This window comes from Acipenser ruthenus, chromosome 8, assembly GCF_902713425.1.
Source record: "Acipenser ruthenus chromosome 8, fAciRut3.2 maternal haplotype, whole genome shotgun sequence".
NCBI classification, from domain to species: Eukaryota; Metazoa; Chordata; class Actinopteri; order Acipenseriformes; family Acipenseridae; genus Acipenser; species Acipenser ruthenus.
This window is the reverse complement of record NC_081196.1, coordinates 48928187-48953526: the sequence shown is the minus strand read 5'-3', so window position 1 is coordinate 48953526 and position 25340 is coordinate 48928187. Positions and strand designations below refer to the sequence as shown.

The following is a 25340-nucleotide window of genomic DNA, read 5'->3' as shown; positions in this document are numbered from 1 at the left end:
ATTCTGAGCTTCTATGTGTTATCTGGCTATAAAAAATGGCAACCCTGCTTGCTAATCAACTGTCAATTAAACATTTTAGCAGCTGTACGGCGTTGACCCATCATAGTCTGTATACTCGATCGAATCCCTGAAAGTCTAAAGATAAAGTGCATACATTTGCCTGAAAATCAGTTATTGTAGTCGGGGGAGTTGTTAGCTTATTCCAGTCATTTGGTTCTGCGATGAAAAGTCACCCCTTGCAAGTTTCACTATTGCAACACAGTGGGCAAGTCTGCAATATTTTAACAAACCCAACTACGGACCAAACAGTAAATCGACCGTATCAGAAACTTTGCCAATCAGAACCAAAAAGGCAACAACGTTTACACCCACTACATAAGAGATCTATATGTGATAACTTACCTTACAGATCTGAAAGTTTTCCGAAGCGAGGGTTTCTTGAACTTCTGTTTCCTTGGGAGGCACTCCTACTGCAGGGACACCAGCGGTCCCACCTGGGCATGTTGAAGTTCCGCTAGCGCTGCCTGGGGAGGAGGCAGTCAAGCCATCTAAAACCTTTCGAAAATTAAACTTCTTCATTGTATGTGTACAAAAATAAAATAAACGCTGTTACATTTATATTATAGTTTCAATTAAAGACACAACGATGTTGTATTCACGTTCTGAGGTTTCCACTAATTTTAGGTATAGTTCAGAAAGTCGTAAAATGACCTCATTTTGATTAAATGAATAGCCACTAAATAGCTCTTAATGATAATAACAACAGCAAAACTTATTTCAATCAATGTGCAGGCTTCAAGAAAAAAAAAAATCCAGTCACCGATCGCATATAACAGCTGCTTTTAATTAAAAATTTAAATCATGAAACTTCTTCATTTTTGTTGCATAGAAATCGATTCCACAACATTCGTTAGAAAACAGAAAAAAAAAATGTGCAAACAAATTAATAATACATGTTGCCCCACTATAACAAAACTACAGGATTGTAGGGCGACTATTCATCATTTGATCAATATTTAATGCAATGTTAACAGAATGAGCACAAATTTTCTTCCTCAATTGTTCATCCTTATGATTTAGCAGAAAAGGGGGCTTGAATGCACAATGTTCCTGGGCGATCCGGCTTCTTATTTCCATTCGCTTAGTAAAAAAAAAAAAAGTCTTTCAGCGATTTGGTATATTGTCATTTATTTTTTCAGATAGAAACGTAACATTCTAAGATTTTGTTTTCATGTATCTTTCTTTCGCATTCCCTCTGCCAGTGAATGCAAGCTGCTGTCCAAGGTACTGAAGGCAAAAGCTAGAGCTCCGCCTCTCGCACCAACAGTTTAACCCTGCCTACCCGCGGATGTGTTTGGTTAATGTGTTAAATGATTGTCAGTTATTATAGCCTATCATATCTGCTTTTTTTAACCTTACGTCGAACTACAATCCTCCTAAATTTTGCAATCAAACTTTGATTGACACATACACTAACCTATTGCAAAAGAGTCTTGTGAATTGCGGTTGAGGTGCTAGGTAACAACTCCCCACATTTCTGAGGACTGATTGGCTTAATTTACCCCCGAGCCTCCCATTCGTTTAACAGCTCTTACCTTATTGAGTATTTGAGAGTGCGCAAAAACTGCGTGAATGAGATGTATTTACTGTGAAAAAGTAAACGTTTGCAGTCTTGTATTATTATTATTATTATTATTATTATTATTAGTAGTAGTAGTAGTAGTAGTAGTAGTAGTAGTAGTAGTAGTAGTCGTCGTCGTAGTCGTCGTAGTCGTAGTCGTATTGGTAGTATGTCCTCCCAATTCCCCCGTTTGTATAGCAGAAATACATACACACACACACACACACACACACACACACACACACACACACACACACACACACACACACACACACACACACAATAAAATATGTATTATTGGCTTGCTTAACACCGATGTGCTGCTAATGAAAGGTCATTGTTATAATTATAAGAATTATAAACGGTTGCATTGGGTTACATTTTTACTGTACTTTACCACATGCTGATGGGTCCATATTTCGTCTCGGGAGAAATTCTGATTTGAAGAATCTTAGAGTGGTGAGTGCCTATACTGCATGTATATTTGACTGTGTTTGAAATGCTGTCAAAACGTGACAACATATTGATTTTAATTGATTTGAAAAGTATCCATTTTGTCAGCAACTTAAATATTAATCAGGGTTTTGAAAAAGTGTGTAACTTTTGACCCTCTGATAGTAGTAATATTAAACGTGTATCTATATTAATGTCTATATCTATGTGAATAAAACAATAGTATGACCTTGGGCAAACCCACATGCACAGCTAGAAGCTATGTTCCTTATGGTTGATCATGACAGGCTATCATTACCTACCCCCATGCATATACATTTTGGGAGGTGAGCCTTTGTGGTATAACTCGACTGCCATTCCTGTTTAATTCATATATGAAGAAGCAGGATTTCTGTAATGACAAGCATTAGATCTAATAGTATTACATTTAGTTTTTCTCTAAATAATCATTAGCATAGAGCTTTTGAAAATCCCTATCTTGATTCAATAAAATTAAATACCATGCCCAATACAGGTAATGTGAGGCAGTGAATGATGTACAATTCAGCTTTAGCGTATCATATAGACAGTACAATACATTTTATGGTTTTCTTTTCATACCAAGGCATGAACATCATGGATGTTAGTACAGAGCACATGTACAATCAATTACAAGCTAGAGAAAGCAATTAATTTTTTTGGAGACAGAACCATTGTGGCGTTGCAGTATCACTAACCTTGGGCTGTGAAGTGTCTAACAAGTTAGGCTGGCTCACAGAAAACTGTTTTGTGACAGATATTAGCATAACCTTTGGTGTAAATAGGGCTCTCTGTTGCTGATAGGGTCATTTTCACAAAGGAGTCCAACTTCCACAAGTTCTCTACTGCTTTTAAGCTTGGGCAGCACATGCAGGAGACCTGTCCAACCATGTCCATTGCATGAAAATCACAATACAGATTGACAGACTGCCTTGGACTTGACAGAGCTCTGACCGAAACCTCTAGAATGGTATAATAAAGACTGGTTCCTAAGTCTATGTTGTGCAAGTAGCTTAAAACTTTGGAAGTAAAAAGGTATTATGTGAATGTGTGTGTGTGTGTCTGTGTGTGTATGTGTGAATATTATATCCTTTGCTAATCCTAAAGAAAAATCTAAGTTTTTAATTTACTGTGCCATTGCAAGACCTTCATTTGATTAATCTCAACCAGCAACTCATACCACTTGTATTTCTTTATCAGGAGTAACAACTTATAAATGAACCAGGGTGATTTATTTTATTTTTTAATTAACAAATATCTCATTGACTTTTGTATGTGTAAGTTTATTCAGTAATTGACATGACTGGGCGGAATGAGCATTTTCAGCCTAATGAACAAACGTTGCCTATGAGGTCTGTTGTTGTCTCATTCTGTTGTGAATTGTAATACATAATTTAAAAACATAAAAACAGACATTTGATTTCTACTTGATGTGTGTTTATGCTTCATGTCCCCTGAGTTATTGTTCATTCCAACTAACTAAAAAACATTTGCAGCACAAGCATTGTTTTTCTTTTTTCATTTTTAAACAAAATAAAACAGTTTTTTTAATTGCATCATAATTTGCTTCCTGGAAAATGCTTTGGACCATTATCCAACTATGCATGTTGTGTATTCTGTTCGGCCAGCTTTGTTTGTTGTTTGTTTGTTGTTCAAGATTGCTGAATGTGTCTCCATTCTTCACACTGTGTGCCTGCTTGACTTGACAAATTTGTGTCAGCACACGTCTCCCTTTGGTAATGATTATAATAGGTCGCCTCAGACTGGCAGCAACCCCTTGTCCTTCCCTTGGAATATCGCATTCCATGTGTTTGATGTTCAGACAGCTCTTTCCTTCAACACACTTGTTTTTCTTTTGCTATTTATGCTGTGTCTCAACTCTTATAATTTGCAAATCAGCAACACCTGACACATTGTGCAATGCATCAGAGGCTCCCTATGGAGGAGGTCAAACACCGATTCCAGGACACTGTACAGTATGTGTCGACTGTTCTGAGAAATCCCAGCCAGTGCAGAAGAAAGAGATTCTACTTGTCCTGCATCCAGTGCTTGTTATTAGAACCTCTGTTTGACAATTGTCAGAAAACAAACGTTAACAATAAAGAATGATTGCACAGAATAATTACCTCTCCTCACATTCCAAAGGAACAACAGTTACACAGTTGAGAAAACAGCTAAATGTAAACAGAAAACCGGAGAGAGACATAAGGGCTCCTTATAGCCCATCCACTGGGGTGAAGACAAGAGGTTATTAGTTTTTTTCTATGTATCGATTGTTGGAGTTGTAAAGGTAAGAAACTGGCTTAGTGTAGGAGTTTAGGTACAAAGGCTGCTGATAGAAGGGAATCAGGCTGTTGCAGCTTTACAACAGTTCTTTTAGGATATTTACCAGGCAGCCAAAGTCAAAGCAACAACCAAAAGCAATTTTAATTTGTTTTGGAGCACTGAAATGGCTGACTAATGGTATTGGTACAGAAAATAAAATAAACATTTAAACAATTGTGGTTTTATTTGAACACAAAACTACAAGAATAAATACTTAATGCAGAGTTTTCTGTAGAAAGAGTACTCTGTAATGCTTCATGAAAAAATCCATTAACTAAAAGGTATTTCTAATTAAGTGACCACATCTGCCATCCTGGGTGTAAATCCGTCTCGCTTAACTCCTAGTCCTTCAGTAAAGTTTGCTCAGTATGTTTTTGCATTATTGCATGAATTCAGAGGTGCAATTCAGATAGAAGTGTCCTCCTATCTGACACCAATCTCATGTAAGTCAACACATCTAGTTGGTGCTACAATACTGGATAAGATGATCACTCCAATCTTTTATTTTTATAGTGAACTCACTAGGAGCAAACTTTCTCAAGATCGTTTATGCTGCCTTATCATGTGAGTCCACTGCCTTGCATAACATAAATAAATGCAATTAAAAAACGGAAGTAACCTACAGTATATTACATGAAGCAAGTTCATGGATAGTGACTCATACTAGATTTCTGCTGTTAAGTCATTTGAACAAAATAAAACACACAGGATAAAATATGGCAAAAATTATATGGGACTCTCTCTGCAATCAACTTAACCTTTTTTTTTTTATCAAATACTTAAATTTACTTCATGTAATGTCAATTGTATGTGCTGAAACATTTATTCAAGGGATGAGACATCATTGCATCGCCATCAGCAGGCTACAGCTATAGTTGTCAATATTGATTTATGTTATATATAGTATGTTGGCAGGGCTCTTTGAACATCAACTTCTAGCAGTTTGTAATTGTTCTTGCAAGGCTGTCTTCTGGGCAAAACAGTTTTACAATAATATTTTGTCCTTTTCACATTACAAGGCTACCTCAAGCAAGCAAATCCAGTTATTATTTTTCTGTTGACCTTGATATCCCCCTGACTGCTTTACTGAGTGATTGAAGGGCCAGTTACTGGCAAAGAGTTTTGTCTTTTTCAAAGACATAATCTATCCATCTGTTGTCCAAGGCAGTTCAAGATTATTACATACCGGTCTCACAAGGGCAGCCAGGACAGCAGGTCTACAAAGTGCTTAAATTATTCTTGACAATCCCTCTGTAATTACTGCTTCTAAAGCCTGTGGAACACCAGGTAACTTTCTGGCCACTTTTTGTTCTGAGAACTTTTCAAACAACTAGTTGTAAGGGACATTTTAAAGTAATTTTAAGTAACTTGAATTAAGATTGTTCATATAATGTAACTTCAACTATTCACATGGTGACATTACTTAAAAATGCCCCCTTCAACAAGTTGCTTCATACATTGCCTAACTTACAGTATATAGAAGAACCTGGGTGCCTACTATCAGCTCTAAAGCGTGTCTCGTCTGTGGTCGAATGTGACCAAAGCTGACTTGATGATGGAGAAGATGTGTTGACTGGTCTGTATATATTCCAGACAATAGAACAACCGGATACTGCATAATCATTGTCTTCTATGGAGGTCAGCTATTTTGTTATTATTCAATAGCGGAAAAGATGATGCTAATTAAAGACACCTGCTCTGAAACCACAGTTTACTGATGAGTCGCTTCACAAGGACACGCGAGCCCTGCTCTCAAATACTCAGAGGACTACAATCTTTTAGACAAACAGGCAGATAAATAAATTACTTTAAAAAGGTTGAACCATGATAGTGATAATGGCATTGCTGTGGCGTATTCCTTGGTAATAATGAAATTTGTTCAAATAATGACTCAGTGTTTAATTATTACCTTGTAACACACCACAGCAATGCCATTACCCCTTAAATATAAGTCAGGCAGGCCATTTACAAAAAACAAAGAAATAATTCCTGTGCAAAAGTGAATGTTACTGATGTTTTACATGTTTTGGCAAACCACTGTAGAATAGTCTAATTAGAGAAAAATGAGATAATCTGCAGTAGTTATAGAGGTAATTTGGTATGGAAATGATTATAAACACCAATACACATCTGATGCCTTTGCTACATGTCCATGACTTGCCATCAAACAAAAACAGGGATTGGAATAGCTGACAGAACACCTACAGCCACTGCCTGTCAATGTGCGTTCCTAGTTTCATAGCATGTGTTGAGTGGGTTGGTGTTTGACATCTCAACTAGCATTTCCTGAGGGGAAGCTGCCCTACTCTTCATCAATAAATATGACCTACAAGTCAGGGTGCTCTTGTAACAGAATATCTACATGTTCTCATTACATGTCCTGATTTGAGCAGTTTGGTGTAAATTGCTTAAACATGTCACCAACAACCAATTTCTCCAGAAGTTTAATTAGCTCTATTAAACATAACATCAAATAATGTAGAAATCCCAGGTGAATACTGTACTCTGGGTGTAAAATAATATAAAATAACCCCAGTAGATTTCCTGGTGTTGGAAAAAAATCTATACAATAGCAAAGGTGACTTATCTGTATTATTTATCAGTTTGGGAACTATTTCTGAAAGCACTAGAACACAGCTGTAATAAATATATACAATTAAAATATATAACTGCAAGGGATATTTTATTCTCTAACGTGTAACACTGTAAAACCAGCCTCCCTGGATAAGCCAAGGGTGCATGAGAGCCAGACGTTTAATTAGGAATAAATGGGCAATATAATGAAAAGGCTGATACCATGTACAGTGTAATGAAATAGATGTACCATTTTCTATCAACAAACCCATGAAATATCAAATTGTGAAATCGTACTGTATTGGACTGTGCACTGCTTGCATATCCTAATTATTATTATTATTATTTATTTCTTAGCAGACGCCCTTATCCAGGGCGACTTACAATTGTTACAAGATATCACATTATACATTATTTCACATTATACAAATATCACATTATTTTACATACAATTACCCATTTATACAGTTGGAGCAATCTAGGTAAAGTACCTTGCTCAAGGGTACAACAGCAGTGTCCCCCACTGGGGATTGAACCCACAACCCTCCGGTCAAGAGTCCAGGGCCCTAACCACTACTCCACACTGCTGCCCTTAACGTCTCATTCAAAAACAAGAGCATTTATGCAAAAATAAAGTTTTGTTTTTGCAGTTTTAAATATCTGTATATTCAGATGTTCATTTGCGTTACGAATCTGAAAATAAATTCAGATGTTGGCTCGTTTCATGTTGGAAGATCTAAATAGTGGTACTCAAAAAAAACAAAATAAAAGCTTTTTATTATCCAGAGGTAATTCATTTTGGAAGCTATTTCACTACTCATGCCAGATAATATCCAACGATACACCATCCAAAAGGCTTTTGTAGACAATTTATTTTGAGTGCTGTCTATGTAAAGTATCTATTATTTTGCTGCATGGCAAACTCAGTCCACATTTCGGTTGAGGAGAGAGGAGAGATGCTGATGGAATTTTGATGAACGCAGCCGAATCTATAATAAAAGCAACATGGCCTGATAAACACTATTATGGTAAAATGAATGGAGCAGTAAAGGGTGGAAGGGCTTAATACAGAGCTGGGATCCTAAAGAACTGTCTGTCAATAGCACATTACACAATGGAGTTAGGCCATTTCTAACTATAATAGATACAGAGGCTGAATATCTAAATGTTGTAATGTTTGTTTTTGCTATTACAAGCAACATGCAGCACAGGCAGTGTTTCGTCAGATGTCATTCCATGTCAATGCAATGCAGCACCAGCAATCCATGAGCCTAAGCATAAATGATGTCGCAAACAGAATCGCTGGCTGAGGGGTTTACAGTCTCCAATCTTTGCATCACTCAAAACAGTCAAAATGTACTTGTTGTTAAATGTGATGAAATTCAAGGGAAAGACAAATGAGTCTTTCTCTTATTCCATTCAATTCCATATTGATGCATTAAAGGGGTTTATTGATGCAGCCTTGTTAAAGGAATGCCAACCAAGGCTTTAAAATTAAATTTTGTTAGCCGAAAAATAACATTCTCACTGTAGGTTGGGTTGACTACAGTTATTGCACATACATTTTCTTTATTTCTTTCCATGTTCTGCTGTCTTCTGTAACTTGGTATTTGTATTTGTAAGGTTTTTTTTTTTTTTTTTTATGAATGTGAATGTGTTTTCCCATAGACAGTAATGTAAAATAAAATGTAATTTCCATTAAAAAAAGCATGTTATTTTTCTCTTTTTATACATGCATTAAAATATAATCTGTATTTAATTTAAAATTCTAATTACAAATAAATTATTAAGTATTCAAGGGACAAATTATGGATTCATCAAATTAATCATAATAAACTACAGCCTTTTTTTCTTAACATTTCAGCTGCAATGGTGTTTTGTTTCTTGATGTTTTGATGTTAATGTCCACTACGAAAATAACTCAATTTACTATTAGTGTTGATTTCCACTGCACCATCCTTAGCTATATGAACAATCAAGGTCACACAGTTAGTTCATGGCTGAGCTAAGATTCAAACCTAAGATCCAAGTCATTGATTGTAACAGCTAGGCTACACAGCATTCCTTTTTGGCAGCTGTCTGGTACAGAAGGAGCCATGGAAGGTGTCCAGGACCATTTCAAGGCTGCATATGGAATTGTGTCAAGCTGATACAGATTTGCTTGGAGAGCAAAGCTGACAAGTAGAGACTGTTTACGAGTTAAAAAAGAAGTGTTATTTGTTCTAAGTATGTGTCAATTACGTGAATAGCCTGGCAAGGATCACTGATGTAAATTGGGCACATTTCAGGGGAATTAAAAAATATATCATTAAGCATAATATTACAGCTGCTGCAATGTGACAAATCTACTTCGTCTGCGGATGTCCTTTTGTCAGTCCTTCAACACACTCACAAAATCTTAAGAGGTCAATGTTAATGTGATGTGGACAATGGAGTTTTATGAACAATGAGGATCTGCCAGCTAAAATAAGGGAGTAAATGAGGCTTTAATGCCACTTCAAAATCAATCACAAATTATTTTTAGAACTTAATATGCTTAACAGATTAAAGCTGAGAACTAAATACAAAATGCTTTGATGAGCAGCTTCTGTCAAAGTAAGACAATGCCTACGCAAACAGCATTTTGTGATGCAGTGCAGACCTTCTCAGCTGAAGGAGAGCTGTGGACTGAAGCAGTTTGCTGGTGGAAGAATATGCCTAATTGAATGTATATATCAATGTGCCAGTTGTATAAAAAATGATACAATTGCTTACGATTGTAAGTCGCCCTGGATAAGGGCGTCTGCTAAGAAATAAATAATAATAATAATAATAATAATAATAATAATAATAATAATTGGCAGAACATAAAGATCTGCAATGAGGACTGGAAACAGTTCCAAGTGGTAGACAACCCCCACCCCAGGGCCAAGTAAATAGGAATGGAAACACATTACAAAAATAAACTAAGAATTGGAGTAGTTTAAGCTATGTTTTCTCTAAAATGACATCACTCAAAGCACTGTGCAGTATTTGTTTATTTAGATGTTGCTCACAAATATACACTCATGAGACATAAACTCACCCAGGAAGAACATACCAGGGAACATTAACAGTAAAGCTGTTATGTAAAGGCAGCTTAAAGAACCATCTAAAAGTGTGTCCACATACAGGTCATTTAAAGGAATTATACTGTGTGCATGTACACATGGTAATGATAGAGAGGTGATGCTCCTAAACACTGCATTTACTGTGCCATATTTTACCATGATTTACCATACCTCTCTGTGCTTAGCTGGTTGCATATTTTACTGTGCTTTTACTATGCTAAATTTTTATAGGGGCAAACTCCATTCCTGCTTTTTTGTTTGCTTTTTTTCACCCACCCACAAATCTATGCAACAAATTAAATATTAAATTACTGAACCCTTGATGCAAAGACCTAAAAATCAATTTAAAGGCATTGGTGATGCCTCTCAACATGACTCTACCATGTTATGAATCTGGCAACAGATGGTTTTCAGTCTGAGTACTAGCAACACTTCCTGTGGTTAGATACTTCATCATGAGACATCAAAGTGCTTCACTTTTGCAGGGACCCCACGTTACAGTAAGTTGTGCAGAGATTGATGCCTACAATCCTTCCTTCATCATCACAGAAGCGTTTTACTAAGCTACCAGCTGTTCCAGGGACAGCAGTCCATGTGATGGGTTGGCACTGTCCTCTATGGCAGTTCATTTCCCACGTTGCCCTTATTGTCTCCTGCAACATGTACATTCCTCTGATGAATACATTTCTTCAATACCTTGTTAGAGTAGAATATACTTTATATTCATCCTGTACGGTACATTAAATATAACAACATGGCAGTTAGGGGGTTAGACTTCAAAGAAATGGTGACAATTTGGCAAACTTATTCAATCATTAGGGACAAGGAAGTTAAATATTTGTCTGTAGACATTTTATTGACAGTTTTTATAAGGTTAAGAGGCTGTGAAACATGGATAATACAGAAAAACCTGTCTAGGGATCTTTTTTTTTTAATTGTTTTCTTCAGATTGTCAAGTCATTAATTGGTTTTTCAAATGAAAATGCATAATCTTTCTCACTTCACAGCACTAAGTAGTGTTTTTTTTATTATTATTGTTCCCGAATGAAATACCTGGTGAACTGAAAACTACTAAAGTTTGGATTAAGACACACTCAAGAAAATTATTTTAGTCTCTTCAGTTTTGCATGAGGATGGTCACCTACACCAAGCCCTGTCAGATAGAAAAAGGAGATAACCTTAATTAAGCTTGATCTGGAGGCACCACAACATACATTTGGAACATGTCCCATTGTGTCAGTCATGGCTTTGTGCTTTTGAACATAGAGGTGAGAACCCTCACCATTTTGAGACTTATGCCATAAAACATAATGGGTTTGCAAAATCACACAAACAGCTCCCTTAAATTTTAAACCAGAACCTACTCACTTGGAATGCAAAAAGCCTTGCATCAGGAGACAAGCAAATAATGACTGAATCATTCTTTTCGAAGATGGTGAAGCCAGCTCATTTATTTTCTGTATGCCTGGAGCAAGCTTTTGGTCCCCACAGATTTTTGTGCGGGTCTCAGCGATGTCTCAACACACTGACCGAGGGAGGGAGGAGTGGTATTCCACCTTTCTGTAACTACAGAGAAAATCTCTGTTTATCAAGAGAAACACAACACAGAAAAGCTCTTCATCATGGGATTTGTTTGTGATAGTAGCATTGTGGCAGGGAGGAAGCCCTGCTGGTGTAATATGTGTGTGTGGTGAATATTGGGTTGGCAGGGATTGGGGTTAAATTCCTCCCTGCCAGAATACATGTGAGAATGTGGCTGGAGTTTTAATTGCATGATTGCTGGTTAGTTAGGCTCCAGCCACATGGTACACAGAAGAGGAAAAATCCTTTGTCTAGGGGAGGGAGTTGGTGAGTGAACACGGCTGGGGTGGGTTCGGTTGGATTGTGTTGGGTTTGGGTGGGGTGTATATTGAGCAGTGAAGATGAACGCCCAGCCTGATATTAATGTTTTGTTTGAACTGTTTATTTTGGCCCTTGTGCCGTTGTTTGTTTGTTCCTGTTTATTTATTTGTTTAATAAACATGGGCAACAGCACTTAAACTACAGCTCTCTGTTTCTGTCTCTCTCCTGCCAGGAACAAGCCTTGCTAGTAATGCTACCCTGTCACAAGCATATAGTAACATTTTTATATTGTTAAAGTAACATGCTTTGCTGGATCCTGCACACACTACACAAACTACCCTTCATCAAGTACTGGTGACTCATATTGACCAGTTTACTCCATCCATACTCTTTCTCATTATCTTGGTATCCATGAACAGATCATCTTTCCAAATTCAATTACAAGCAAAACATTTTAATGAGCAAATAAACACAGTGGTACCCAAAATATTATGAATTCACTACCAGCACAGATGGACTGGATGGGTCATTTGTTCTTCATTTACCCCTTAAAATGTGCTTCTGCAAAGGTGGCTGCCAAGACCAGAATACCATTCAAGTTCTGGCAGTTACCATTGCAAATGAGGAACATATGTGCCACCCATTTGTCTGCATTGTGTGTTTCAACGTGGGACTGTCAATGGTCAGTATTATTATTATTTATTTCTTAGCAGACGCCCTTATCCAAGTTTTGCATCACCTAGAATTTCATTTAAAAAAAAGCATGTGAACATAATTTAGATATTTTATTAACATCACGTTGTCAGCTTTTCGTTAAGTATATGGAAAACTACAAAGTGGTATGTAATTCAATATGTTAACATTATTCAGCAGTTAATTCTATAGGGCAATGCAAACATTTTGACCATAGTTGTAGGTGGTGTTGCTGGACAGATGAGACATTTTCATTCCCCCTCAAAGGTCAGCCACACCCCAGTAGGATGACATTGACCGCTTAATTGACATCTATAAACAGGAACATCTTAAGTAGATTTTATTTCCAAAATTATGCTCTGGAGCAGAAGGTCAGCACACATGCTCCCCCTCGAATTTTGTTGCCTCTGAATATGTTATCTATCCCTTTCCTTTCCAAAATGGTTTCAACAAAGAGGCTTTAAGAGACAAGCTTAAGTGGTTGACTTTGAAGTAAGTCAAAGGAATACAACCACTTTAACGGTATAAAATAATAATTAACTTGCGAAATGAAATAGTTAAAGTTTGTTCTTAGCTGTTTCTTGCTAGTTTTATACCAGTGCAAATATTCTAGGTCTGTGTTTTGTGTTGGTCCCCATCATGTTTAGGCTTACATGCTTCGTGTCAGTTTTGGTATGTTGGAGCCTGCTTGACTCCAAAAAGTTTCCCCAGTGCCAATTCAGAAATCACATCATGTAATAACTGCATCACAGTTAATAACCAGAAACAGTTTTTTTTGCTGATTTTAGATCAGGTTTTTCAGGATACTTCAGACATCCATTCCTGAGAAAATGCAAAACAACTCAATTATGTACTCACCTTGAATGTGTAATTGTTAAGTTTAAAGCAATTATCTGCACAGGATAAATCACAGACATAATTCAGGAAGAACTAAGTATCAGACCAGGTGATACATCCCTAATGTGACTATTTCTATTGGCTGGTTGGTTTTACAATTTACAGTAGTTGGTTAAACCATTAGTTGATACCATTTTCAAATGATTTAATAAATTAGCTAGATTGCATGCAAGCTAGCCTCACTACTGTTTGCACTCACACTTGAGATTAATTGAGGATTGAGATCCCATACTCCCATATAAACTAATACGATCCAAGAAGAGGTAATTTTGATTAATTACTTCAGGTCCATGCTGCTTGATTTCTGGCATTTGTAGTCATGCGTAGATCAGATTAATTTAGTTCACTGTCAAATATGGTACTTACTGTGTAAGCAAATTTGTATTTTAACAGCACTACACATTCTGTACTAGTCCTCTTTTGTGAAGGCAACCAGGAACAATTGCACATTAATAATCTAGTAGAGAAACGATCACCAAATTATAACATCAGAAGTAAAAGGGTATTGTCTTTGAAAACACCTTAACATCCTCAGTAGCTTTACATCCAACACAGCTTAGACATGGAATTTAGTATTTGACTGGAGTACACTTTAGAGGCTAAACTCCATAAAACTTTAATATTGCAAAAAAATAAATGTCCAGTGTTGTGTGCTGCAAGTACCAGTGACCTTTTAACAGGCTTTACTGCAGGTTAGATACATTTAGCATAGTAAGAAAAAGAGTAACCAAAAGGCACCTAAAACGAGAGACAGTGTTAAGCTACTGTAGATTTTTGACAGTTGTTAGGTATGTAAACTGAGGGCAAAAATGTGCTCAAGTGAGTTTACTGCTGTCGAAACCAATAGACCACTTGCAGTGAACCGTTAAAAAATCATTCAGTTCCTCAAAGCAAAGAAAATTATTCTCTTCAATACGGCGACAGCCAGCTCTGTTATCTCTGTGCAGGCGCTTATCAGATGCTATTGCAAAACACTATGCTGCTTCAACATGTGGCTGTTGAAAGAATCAATTCAAAAAGCCATGACAGTATGCCCTGTAGCGGTTAAGTGATGTCAACGTCCAAAGGAAAATTGCAGTCATCATCTGTTGGGTTATGTTGATAATCAATACTCCCAGTTCTATTTTGTGTCTTTATTTTAATAATTTACATTTACTTCCTGTCCTTTATTATTATTATTATTTATTTCTTAGCAGACGCCCTTATCCAGGGCGACTTACAATTGTTATAAGATATCACATTACACATTATTTCACATTATACAGATATCACATTATTTTTACATACAATTACCCATTTATACAGTTGGGTTTTTACTGGAGCAATCTAGGTAAAGTACCTTGCTCAAGGGTACAGCAGTGTTCCCCACTGGGGATTGAACCCACGACCCTCCGGTCAAGAGTCCAGAGCCCTAACCACTACTCCACACTGCTGCCCTTTAGGTAAAAAGGTCCTTGTTTCCATTATAAAATGCTTTTCATCAGAATATTGATTACAAGGAAATTATTCTGTGGCTCATGACAGTTCTATGATCCACATCCAGAAATATTAGTGCAATACAGAGAGTACAATTAATTACCAGTATACCTTCATGACTGACAACAAACAAACGTACATTTTAGATATCTGTTAAAAGCTACAGTATCTGTATCTATTTATTTTAGATGTTCATATTTGGTTTTGTTCTATAGAACAGTGTTAAAGAGCCAGCCTTCCAGTTAACTCCACTGAGAACTGATAATAATGTAACATATTGGTTACAGGGCAAGCAGTGAAATGAGAAAATGTTTCAATAGAAAACATGGGGTCATTTTCCTAAAACATAGCTTGTAGCTTGCACCCCCTACAGTTTTTAAAAAAGATTAAAGAAGCTGATCTTTAGCTCATACCTATAATCTTCATTGGCTAAGAAATCTCCACAAAGATTAAATAAATGATTGATTAGTGTCGTCATCACGAGGTTAGACGAGGTGGTGAAGGTTAGTGATGTGGTGTTAGCAACATGAAATATTCAGACTGCTGACCTTGGTTAAATTAGACCTTGTTAAGGTCTGTTTTCAATGCTATTTATTTTTTAAAAGAGTGCAGTTGTGATTCCATTATAGGTTGATTCAGGGTTTTGTCAGCTGATTGTAACACAACCTTTGGAACTGCATCATTCATTGCTGCTGCTTGCACTATACAGGATATAGATAATGCCTTCTAGCATTATCCTATCTCACAACCTTCAATGTCCAACAGAGCAGTCTTTCCTATATCTGCAAAGGCTCTTGTATGGATTCTACCACACATCATGCATTAGTTGGTTTAAAAGGAACCAGCGTGTAAGATGTTGATCTTGGTGTAAAGCTATAAAGCAATCCATGGAAACAAAGCTGTTTAAAATGTGGGTTATGATTCAACTCAGCAAGGATTCCAAATTCTAAATTACTAGTTTCTGCTGGAGTGCTGCAATATATGACTGTATACCAAGATGAAAATGCCCTGTAAAGTAAAGAAGAAAGCTATAGAAAATGTCAGTCTGGTGACATTTCTGAAGCATTCTGGTAATAAATAATTAGTTTCATTATGGCCCCAGTCTCCAAAATATGTCCAGGCTATCTGACTTTAACGATGGTTCTAAGAAAATAAAACATAACTTTGATATGAGATTACAAGATGTCCTCCATTAATATCTTAGATGATTTTTTGTGAAGGGGTCTCAAAAGGACAAGCTGTCAAAGAAATACTTCTTCAGATACAAAAAAGCCTGATTGACATGGATCCCTTTAAAATACCATAGACAATTCAACATGAAATGAGCAGGGCTGGGAGACTGGAGGAAATAATGCTAGCTTGGAGACAGTGAAATTAGCTTATTGTGTTGTCACTTGAGGATTTGTATAAAGGCTGCATTAAAAACATAAAATCTAATAACCACAAGAGATGCACAGTATATAGTTGTTCTATTCACACAGAAAAAAGAGCTTTTACATTTTTACAGTGCATATAAACAGTTCCACAGTACAAAGCAAGGTTTGGGGCAGAAATCAGTCTCACTTGTTGGTATGGGGAGAACAAAAAGTTGAAAGCAAGAACTATCAATAGGCCTTTCTAGAGTACATACCGGGGGATCAGGTGGGGTCGTCTTGGACTGATATAGAACTGGTGTTGGTAGGGGAGATTCAATTTACTGTAAGAATTTCTCATATACAAAATCAACCCTTAAATTCACTTCTGCTGCAGTCTCCATAGAACACCCATATGTGTTGCAACGACTCCACTGAAAATGAGATTCATAAAAAACACACAATAGGTCCACTGAAAATCGCAGGATCATTGCTGAATTACAGGACATAATAAGGACAAAATGTACAAACCTATACTCAAAATTTGTGGAGTCAAAGGATTGCCATATTCCATGTCAAATAATGTTCTGTAATATTGTTTTATTCATATTGTCAGATTTGCACGTACTCTTTTTATTTATATATATATGCTCACTCTTAAACTCAGGGGAGACGTTTAAGGAGGACAGAGATGTTTTAAACTCCTGTAAGTGATTTTGTTTGTGCACTGAGCGTGCTATATGTCCAGAGAACTTTCAATAAGCAAGAAAATCACAGACATTTAATTTGAAGTTTTAATGAATCAGAGCAGTAGTAGTGTCCTTTCGGTTTATTAAATGCTTTAAAAATTGGATTGGTTGGTTGCGAATACCACTGTAAATCCCAAGAAAATAAGCAATCTGGGCGATGCAGTGCTTTTACAGGTTTAACAGCATTAGTACTTCAATACAGTAATACAAATATGGTTATAATATATTTAGCCTTCAGGCTAGTCATGCAAAAAGCTAAAGCACCAACAGCTACATCCTATAATATTCAGTATATCACTCTCTTAAAACTAACACAATTTATATACCTTATAGCAATGCATCCAATATAAAAGAGATACAAATTCAAATATATGCTTACCTTCTAGTATATGGAAGTGTAGTGTAGGATATATGAAAAATAAAACTGTCTTCAAAAGGCAGAGACTTTCAACTTCAAACAAACAGTAATCAGTTTTTCAGAGACCCTCAGAGCATGGACCACGTCAGCTTGCAAGATCAAGATCAATGGTATTGAATGGGGTCTTGCGCTGGGCTTATATAGGTTTTCCCTCCATTGAACACATCAAGAGTCCCAATTAAATCTGATCATCAATCTGCCTTGAGAGTTTTTATCTTTGAGTTAATTATATATTCTAGAAGGATCCGGTCAACTATTTTAAAAACTAATTGGAGTTACATAACAACCTTCAAAATTAATTGGATATAACTTTTTTCCAAAAATATTGGAACATGATCTCATAGTTCTCTTTTTCAACCCCTCCTTTCTCTAAAAAGTCAGGTGAACCAAAGTTCACAGGATCCTTGCTATAATACAATACAATACAAGTTTATATGTGTATTAAAAAAGATGCTGTTTAATATATAACATCAACTTTCTGTGTGATTATATTAATCTGGGTCTACAATATATTCCCTCTGAGCAGCATACCTCGTCAACTTTTCAGATTAGTTGACTTTCATATACAGGTGTGTTATCAAAGTATTGGACAAAGACTGTAGGGGTTTATCACAAGCCTTTGAATACAAACCAGTAAGCATACAGTGGTCAGTTCAGATATTTCCATTTAAATTTAAGCTATAATGAACATGTTAAATATAATAGCCTTATTTAACTGTGCCATTCTTGGACTAAGCCTGACCACTGTTTCTAAAAATTCGCCTGCACAAGCAGGTTCCTGGCACCCTGTTTACTTGCCAAGATTAGTGTTTTAATTTATATAAAACTCCACTGTAAGCGCTTCTCCAAATTCACCGCATGAAGTCATTTTTTTGGCTCTCAAACATCATCCCAATTAAAGACGCTACCTGCCTGATAAGAACTGATATTGTAGACAACTTTTCTAATTTAAATGACACGCTCGCTTTGGCTGCCAAGTTTTCATTAGTTTCTATGAGATAATGAAGAGTTAATTTTGCTCATTATAGAAAGGCCTTGGATTCAAAACTGCTGATGACAAGTAAATCTCGATTTGACTGCCAAAAACAACCATCCAGGTCTAGCACCGCTCTGCTGCAAGCAGGTAGAGGCAAGGCTATTAATTTAAATATTTTTAGTAAGTCTACTGTGTACTAAAATTATTAAATACAGTTTACACTTTACTGTCTTATATTCAAACCTAACAGTTCCTCTGTTTTGTATTTGCAGTAAAACCTTTATATAAACTAAACATTTATATTCTTTAGTTTAATTGATATTATAATGTCTAAAATACTTTTTCTTTAGTTGGAAACAGAAACTGAACTAATTCTTAAATTGATTAAATTAAATGAACATTAGCTCAAATGTGTTTTAACAGTTTGTTCACAACATTGTGAATGTCAAGCATCTATTATAATGAACTCTCAATATGTTCCTTCAACAGTTTAACTTTAAATGGCATTATAAGATGTATTTCTAATTCAGTTACTTCAGTATAACAGTCGCACCTTTAAATTGTAATATTATTTTACTCCATTGATCTGTTATAAAGTATTTTAAGCTTTCAGTGGAAAGTCCAGTTATTTACATCTAAATACAGGCTACCATTAATATATTAGAATGCAATAGTGTTATTCTGACTAAACTAAGTTTGACCTCTTTTTCTGTTCATACAAAATCCATTTGAAGCAGGTTTTAAGACAACCTACCTTCTGGCCAATTGTAGTGCTGATTAATATGAAACACTACCAAAAGCATTTTCTAATACCAAATTTTGGCTTAATTCAGTAAACCCATCCTACGCTATGTGCATATACTGTATATATGCTTTGGACTGTGTTATTCCTTTTTTGCTCAGCACAGCAATTCTCTCCAGAAAGTTGGCTACCTTTTCTCATCAAACTAGAATGTGCCAACAAGGTCTGGCACTTAAGTCAAAGAGTTGCCTTCATCTGATAAGAGCTTGCCAACAGCAGGTCAGCCTGACCTCTCTCTGCAGGCTCTTTCACAGACTGCACACAAAAGCTACCTACAATATTTTCTACTGGGTATACAGATCTATTTGAAAAGAGTGCATACCGTATTAATATAATTATTGACAAAGAGTATATCATATTATTTCAATCAATACATGTTAGTTTAAATCATCCAATTCATGTCTAACAAATCAGCACATTCCCAACAAGATTCAAACTCTGCATCAGGCTCAGCTCGGACTGGTTCTGCGAACATCAGCACAGACCTTTTCATCCAATGCTTTACATCACAGGTGTGGGCAACCAGGGTCTTCACTTGATACCTGCAAGACACTTGTACACGTTTGGCAGGTACACCCTCCTCACATTCTAGCTCATGTCACTGGATGACCACTGTCACAACCCACACATTCAATTCTCTTTTGGGTCCACATTCAAGTGTGCAAATGACATCCCTTCAGGACTATTACATTCAAACAGAATTCGACAGTGTCTGACTAAGTGACTACAGGCTGGGCAGGGTTTGGACCTGATCATTGGTGATTCACCTTTGCACTTATCACATCCACACATTAGAAAAGGATTGTTTTCAACTGCTCTGGTCAGAGTCAGCTCTGTACCATGAACAATAGTCATGGTTCTATAACTGTTTCCCCGATACATGTCATGTTGTTCACAGAGGGTAATTTTAGGAGTCACTCCCTCCATCCAAAATACAGGGGTGGGCCAGATTTCACTATTTTTCATATCACTTGGTTCCCAACCTTTTTTTCTTGCACATCATCAGTGGGCAGCCTCATTGTAACTGAATCTGGGTCCATTAAAGAACCGCTTGCCCTAGCAACTGAGACCTGCCATGCAAAGGGTTCCAGTGATTTATAGCACAAAAGGGATATGCCAAGACTACCTGCAACAATATGTTTATGAATCACTCTGTATATCAACTCTATACTGTAATTTGTGGCTAATAAGGAAATATAAGAAAATACATTCCTGGTAATGATGTCCAAATACATTTTTGTAGCCTTTGGAACCTTTTTTATCATCATATTATGAGCCAAAATGTAAAAAATATTATACATTCAAGGTGCAGTATATGGCTAACAAACTCCCCTTAAGGTTTTTGTTTAGGTAGCCATGCATCGATCTGTGAGAATGTTGCATTTCTGATCAATAGTGTCAGACAACTGCCCAGAGAAACGAACATTTTTTTTAATGAAAACTGCCATGAAAACATTACAAAGTTGGCAGAAATGGGATGACATATTTGACTATGAAGTTAGAACATGTCCCAAACCAACAAGACTTTTTACAATAATAATTGACAGTACTGGCTGATGGGCTTTTTTTCCAGTACTGAACCACATGGGAAATTGTATAAAAGCAGCAACCAATAAACCAATGTTAAATATCCCGCCGGCGACATGGCCCTTGAAATCTTTTTACTCCAGCACCGTGAGAGACAGCTCTGCTTGTGATACGTCATTGGCAAGAGGTGATTCAGGCCTTTAAAATGAGGTGTATTTCCAGTAGATGACCATATTAGGAGATAGCCTTGAATGCAAGTGTTTTGGAATGTTGCTGCTGGGCTGACGACAGATCTACCTCGGTTCAGTAAATAAACATTTTCACATAAAATCTTTACAAAATAAGAGAAATGGCAACATCGAAGGCACAAGATAAATATTTTCCGATACATTTTTTGTGTGTGTGTGTGTGTGTTTGTGGATCAGATGCACAAGACCGGAGGTTATATTAGGTTAGGGTTATGTTGCCCTGATCGCCCCCTTGCTGGCTATTTAAGACACAGTGAACAGCCTCATCTTGTGCCACATAATCAGGGTGCCTGGGATAAATAATTTGAATGTTTTTGTTTGTTTTGTTTTCATTTGCACATTTTCAATTAATTTTTTTTTTGGTTGCTTTTGGTCCCTTTTGTATACATGGCAATTTGTTCAAAAATGGGTCACAATTTCCATGTTCCCTACATGTTGAAGTTTCATTGTGCACTGTCAGATTTGAACTGGCCATGCTAAAATATGTTTTACAGACAATTAATAATGTTTTTTTTTCTAAAAAGTGTCTCTCTTTTTCTGTGGTTTTTGTTATCTGTATTGAACAGGGTGATTTTCAGACTTTTTCACTTTTTTTTAGGAAAGCCTAGTGTGTGCACATTCATTTCATATGACATGTACCTGTAACCTTTATAGTTAAAGAGTTATAGACACAAATCTAACAAGAGTAAAAAAAAAAAAAAAAAATAGGTGAAAATAGCTCGGACCCTAAAGGGTTTTAAATGATTTTGTTTAGCTAACATTAAAACAAACAAACAAACAAGAGATTTCTTAACACTGAAACTGAAACCCAGCCTAGTTAAACTGTTAACACATGTTATACACAAGTTCTCTACTCAAAACAAAATGATACACAGTCAGGTCACAGGAGTACAACAAGAACATAAGAACATAAAAAAATGAACATCAGGGGGTCATTTGGGCCCTCTAATCTTGTCCAGTTCCTAGTAGCTGATAGATCTCAAAACTTTGTCAAGTTGGGTCTTAAAGGATCCAAGATCCAAGTACTCCTGTGTTCTAACCAGTTACTCTCTGCTCCCCGTGTTTAAACCAGTTAAATAAGCAAATAAGTCAGAAGAAACACACCCAGAGATACTAGGTAGCAAAATACGCATCCAAGTTTGTTAACTGTTGTCATCCCAGATCTATACAATGCTAAGATCACTTCCTGGTAAGACATGCTTCGTGAGATCATGCGTCTACACAGACAGTGAGAAACTGCCTCCACAACACCCACTAGCTGGCCAGATGACCTGGTGTTGCACTTCCTCTTACAAAAAGACAAGCTCTTGTTGACTGGCGCAGACGTCACTGTCGTTGGTCCATGCGAATGTGGTCCCTGACTTATAATGGTCCCAGCTTGATGTTGTGTTTTGTCTACATCCCCTACTTTTCGTGAGCAGCAATATTGTTATTGCAGTCTATAAAGTACAGCAATGTCACCTGATCCTGAAACTAAATTACCATTCTAATAACGTTAACACAATGCAGGCATATCAATTATATACATGAGATATAATTAAGAACTAATAATGTTAGGGAAAAGAAAGGCTTTGTCTGCCCCAACCACAACAGCTGTCACACATGCATGCACTATTCAAAAAACACACAATAAATGGTAAATACTGTAACTGTATCGTGATGATGTGTCCTACCACCTCAAACAAAAATCGAAACACCCTCAAAATTGACCAGCATTTTCAATGTGTAATAGCAACATCTAAAAACATAATATGACTGTATCCTCTGGATGAATCCGAAACAGGTTTCAAGGAAACATGACGCATGTTTTGCACTAACAGTTAGAATTAGCCTGCTGGTGGGAGGTTAATAGGTTTTAAATGAGGACAGATGTTGTGTGTGTAAGGATTAATTTGTTTTAGCTTGTGCAGGGGTCTTGGAATAACTTTCTAACCAGTTATTCACAAAATGTTAGCTTTAGAGTGATTCTGCTGGTTGGCTGGCCCGCTACCAATTAAGTAGCAGAATTTTTGGCAAGCAATCTGCATCTCTATTTCCTCTATTTGATGCTGATTATACCACACATGGGAAATAAGGGCTTGTGAAGGTCAACCAGTGAAATAGGACTCCTGATTGCCAGTCTTTAACCTGCTTCACATATTTGAAGTAATAGAGGTGCAGTTTGTTTTTACATTTCTATTCGACATTTACAGTCAAATTCTGTCTTTTTTATTCCATACTCCAAAACTCTGGCCTAATAATCACATCATCTTGCATGACAGCAGTGAAGATTAATGTCCTCTTTTTCATCCACAGAGCAGGGATAGCAGGTAAGCATTGAGTTTGCCCAGCGTGTAGGGCTCAAACCTGTCATCAAGGGGAGAGTAGCTCCATCTCTAGACCCATCCAATTGCAGGTCTCTTTTTGCGACCAATGCCAAACGTGACACAAAAGGCTAATCCAAGAGCACAGGTTTCACTTGCAACCCAAGTCAGATTGAAACTAGTGTTGCACCAAGGAAAGCAAAGATCAATTAATCATCTCTGGTTCAACAAATGAGTATCAACGACGATGAACTAGGCTGATAGTTTGCAACTGTAGTATTTGAAGTCAAAATCACGACTTCAAAACGAATGCTGAATGTGAATGTGTATTACTTGTTAAAGAAACTATAATCAATTATAGGTCTGCTCATCACCCACTAATTGAAACCCAGCAGTTTAAAGGTAAAAGTAGTGTATTGACTCAGAACAGGTTCAAAATCAACCAAAAGGCCATTGATTACTATCAACTATACGTTACAGTACTTCTGTCTCAAGGAGCACAACAGAGCCATCTGCTGGTGGAAACTCACGCCAACATGGACTGCAGTATTTCTCACCTTCACAGCAGTGTGCAGTAACCCATTGTGCCACCTAGTATCATTTTTATGTTTTAGTTGTTTTATCAACACAAATCCCAATCTGGTTTTACAACTATAAAAATAGTCACCATGTCTTAATCCACTGTACGTAGAACAAGAGAATCACAGCTGTGGGTCAAAATTAAAGCCAATATCTGAAACACATAAGACTCAAATAGACTCAAAATGATTCTAGATATGAGGTGCTGAAATTGCAGTGGAGGCAGATTTTCTAAAGTATATAAACACCTCTGTACCTCGGAGTACAATCAACCTGGAACCCATTTTCAGCGTGTGGAATGGGATATGCACTGTAAGTAGTCTCCAATCAGAACTCAATCCTCTGGCTACCAGAGAACAGGCTATTTCAGGAACATGGTTAGCCATGGCTGAAAATATCTTGTCAGTTAGTGCTATAACAGTAACAAAGGCCTCGGCCAGCCCAGTCTGTGCACAAGCAAGCTTATTGACTGACAGTTTTAATTACAGTACTTCCAAGCAGATGGAGATAAGACATATTAGGATGAGTAGACGTTATTCGATAAATGACAATAACCCATGTAACCTATAATAAAAGGTGTTTAAACATCCCTCCAATATAAGACCATTAATTCTGTTTCCATGGCAACATGAGAACCATATCGACAATGTATATGCTTTACATTTGCACGCACATCAATTTAGACAAACACCACTTAATTACCAGGTTAGGCTGGCATTACCATACCTTCAGAAACCATGGCATTTCAGTGATCCTTTAAACCTTGCCATTTGACTCGCTGGGTGGGGGAGTTTGTGTCTGTCACAGGATTAGTTTAGGTCCCAAGAGATAAGGAATCTAAATTGTGGTCCCAGAAGTTAAAAGCCCATTAAATTTATAGTAAAGAATGATTAATTGTGCTGTTTTGTGGAGAGCAATTAGGAGCAGTCATTACAAGACATGACATACCAGTAGTATTACAAAAATCAACATGATTACAAAAGGAGACAGTACGAAATCCAAATATTCTCAGAGTAGCAATGGGGGTTAAATGAGGATTTCAATTATATAAATAGCACTTACTTTATTTATTTTTCTAAGATACATTCTGTTATTTATTATGATTTCATGTTTTAAAGTTATGGAAGCCAAGAGGTTAAAAAATATATATTTTGTGCAATTACATTTAACAACACCACTTACCTTGTCTCCCTGAATCTATGTTTATCCCTGGCCAATTACACTATATATGGGTCAGGACATTCAAGTGTTCTTTTTCTGCTTAAAAAAAATAAAAAAAACAGAGATATGATGTTTGTGCTTGTCAATGGGGCCAAATCTATAGCACTAGACTGCCCTTGTCATGCTTAAACATTAGAGGTGTACAAAGTGTGTGCTGCTCTCATTTCCCAACCCTGA

At 36.7% G+C, this 25340-nt stretch overlaps 1 protein-coding gene across 7 annotated transcripts in view; it reads right to left on the bottom strand.

Moving 5' to 3' along the window:
- LOC117407272 (syntaxin-binding protein 5-like) overlaps window positions 1-1285 on the bottom strand; it is a 157990-nt gene extending 156705 nt beyond the window's left edge. For all 7 annotated transcript variants that reach the window (XM_034012075.3, XM_034012078.3, XM_034012081.3 and 4 more), the window contains exon 1: window positions 403-1285. In XM_034012075.3, coding sequence (XP_033867966.1) covers window positions 403-579 — 177 coding nt within the window. In that variant the 5' untranslated portion in view covers window positions 580-1285. The remainder of the gene's footprint in view (window positions 1-402) is intronic.
- Window positions 1286-25340: the final 24055 nt, after the last annotated feature.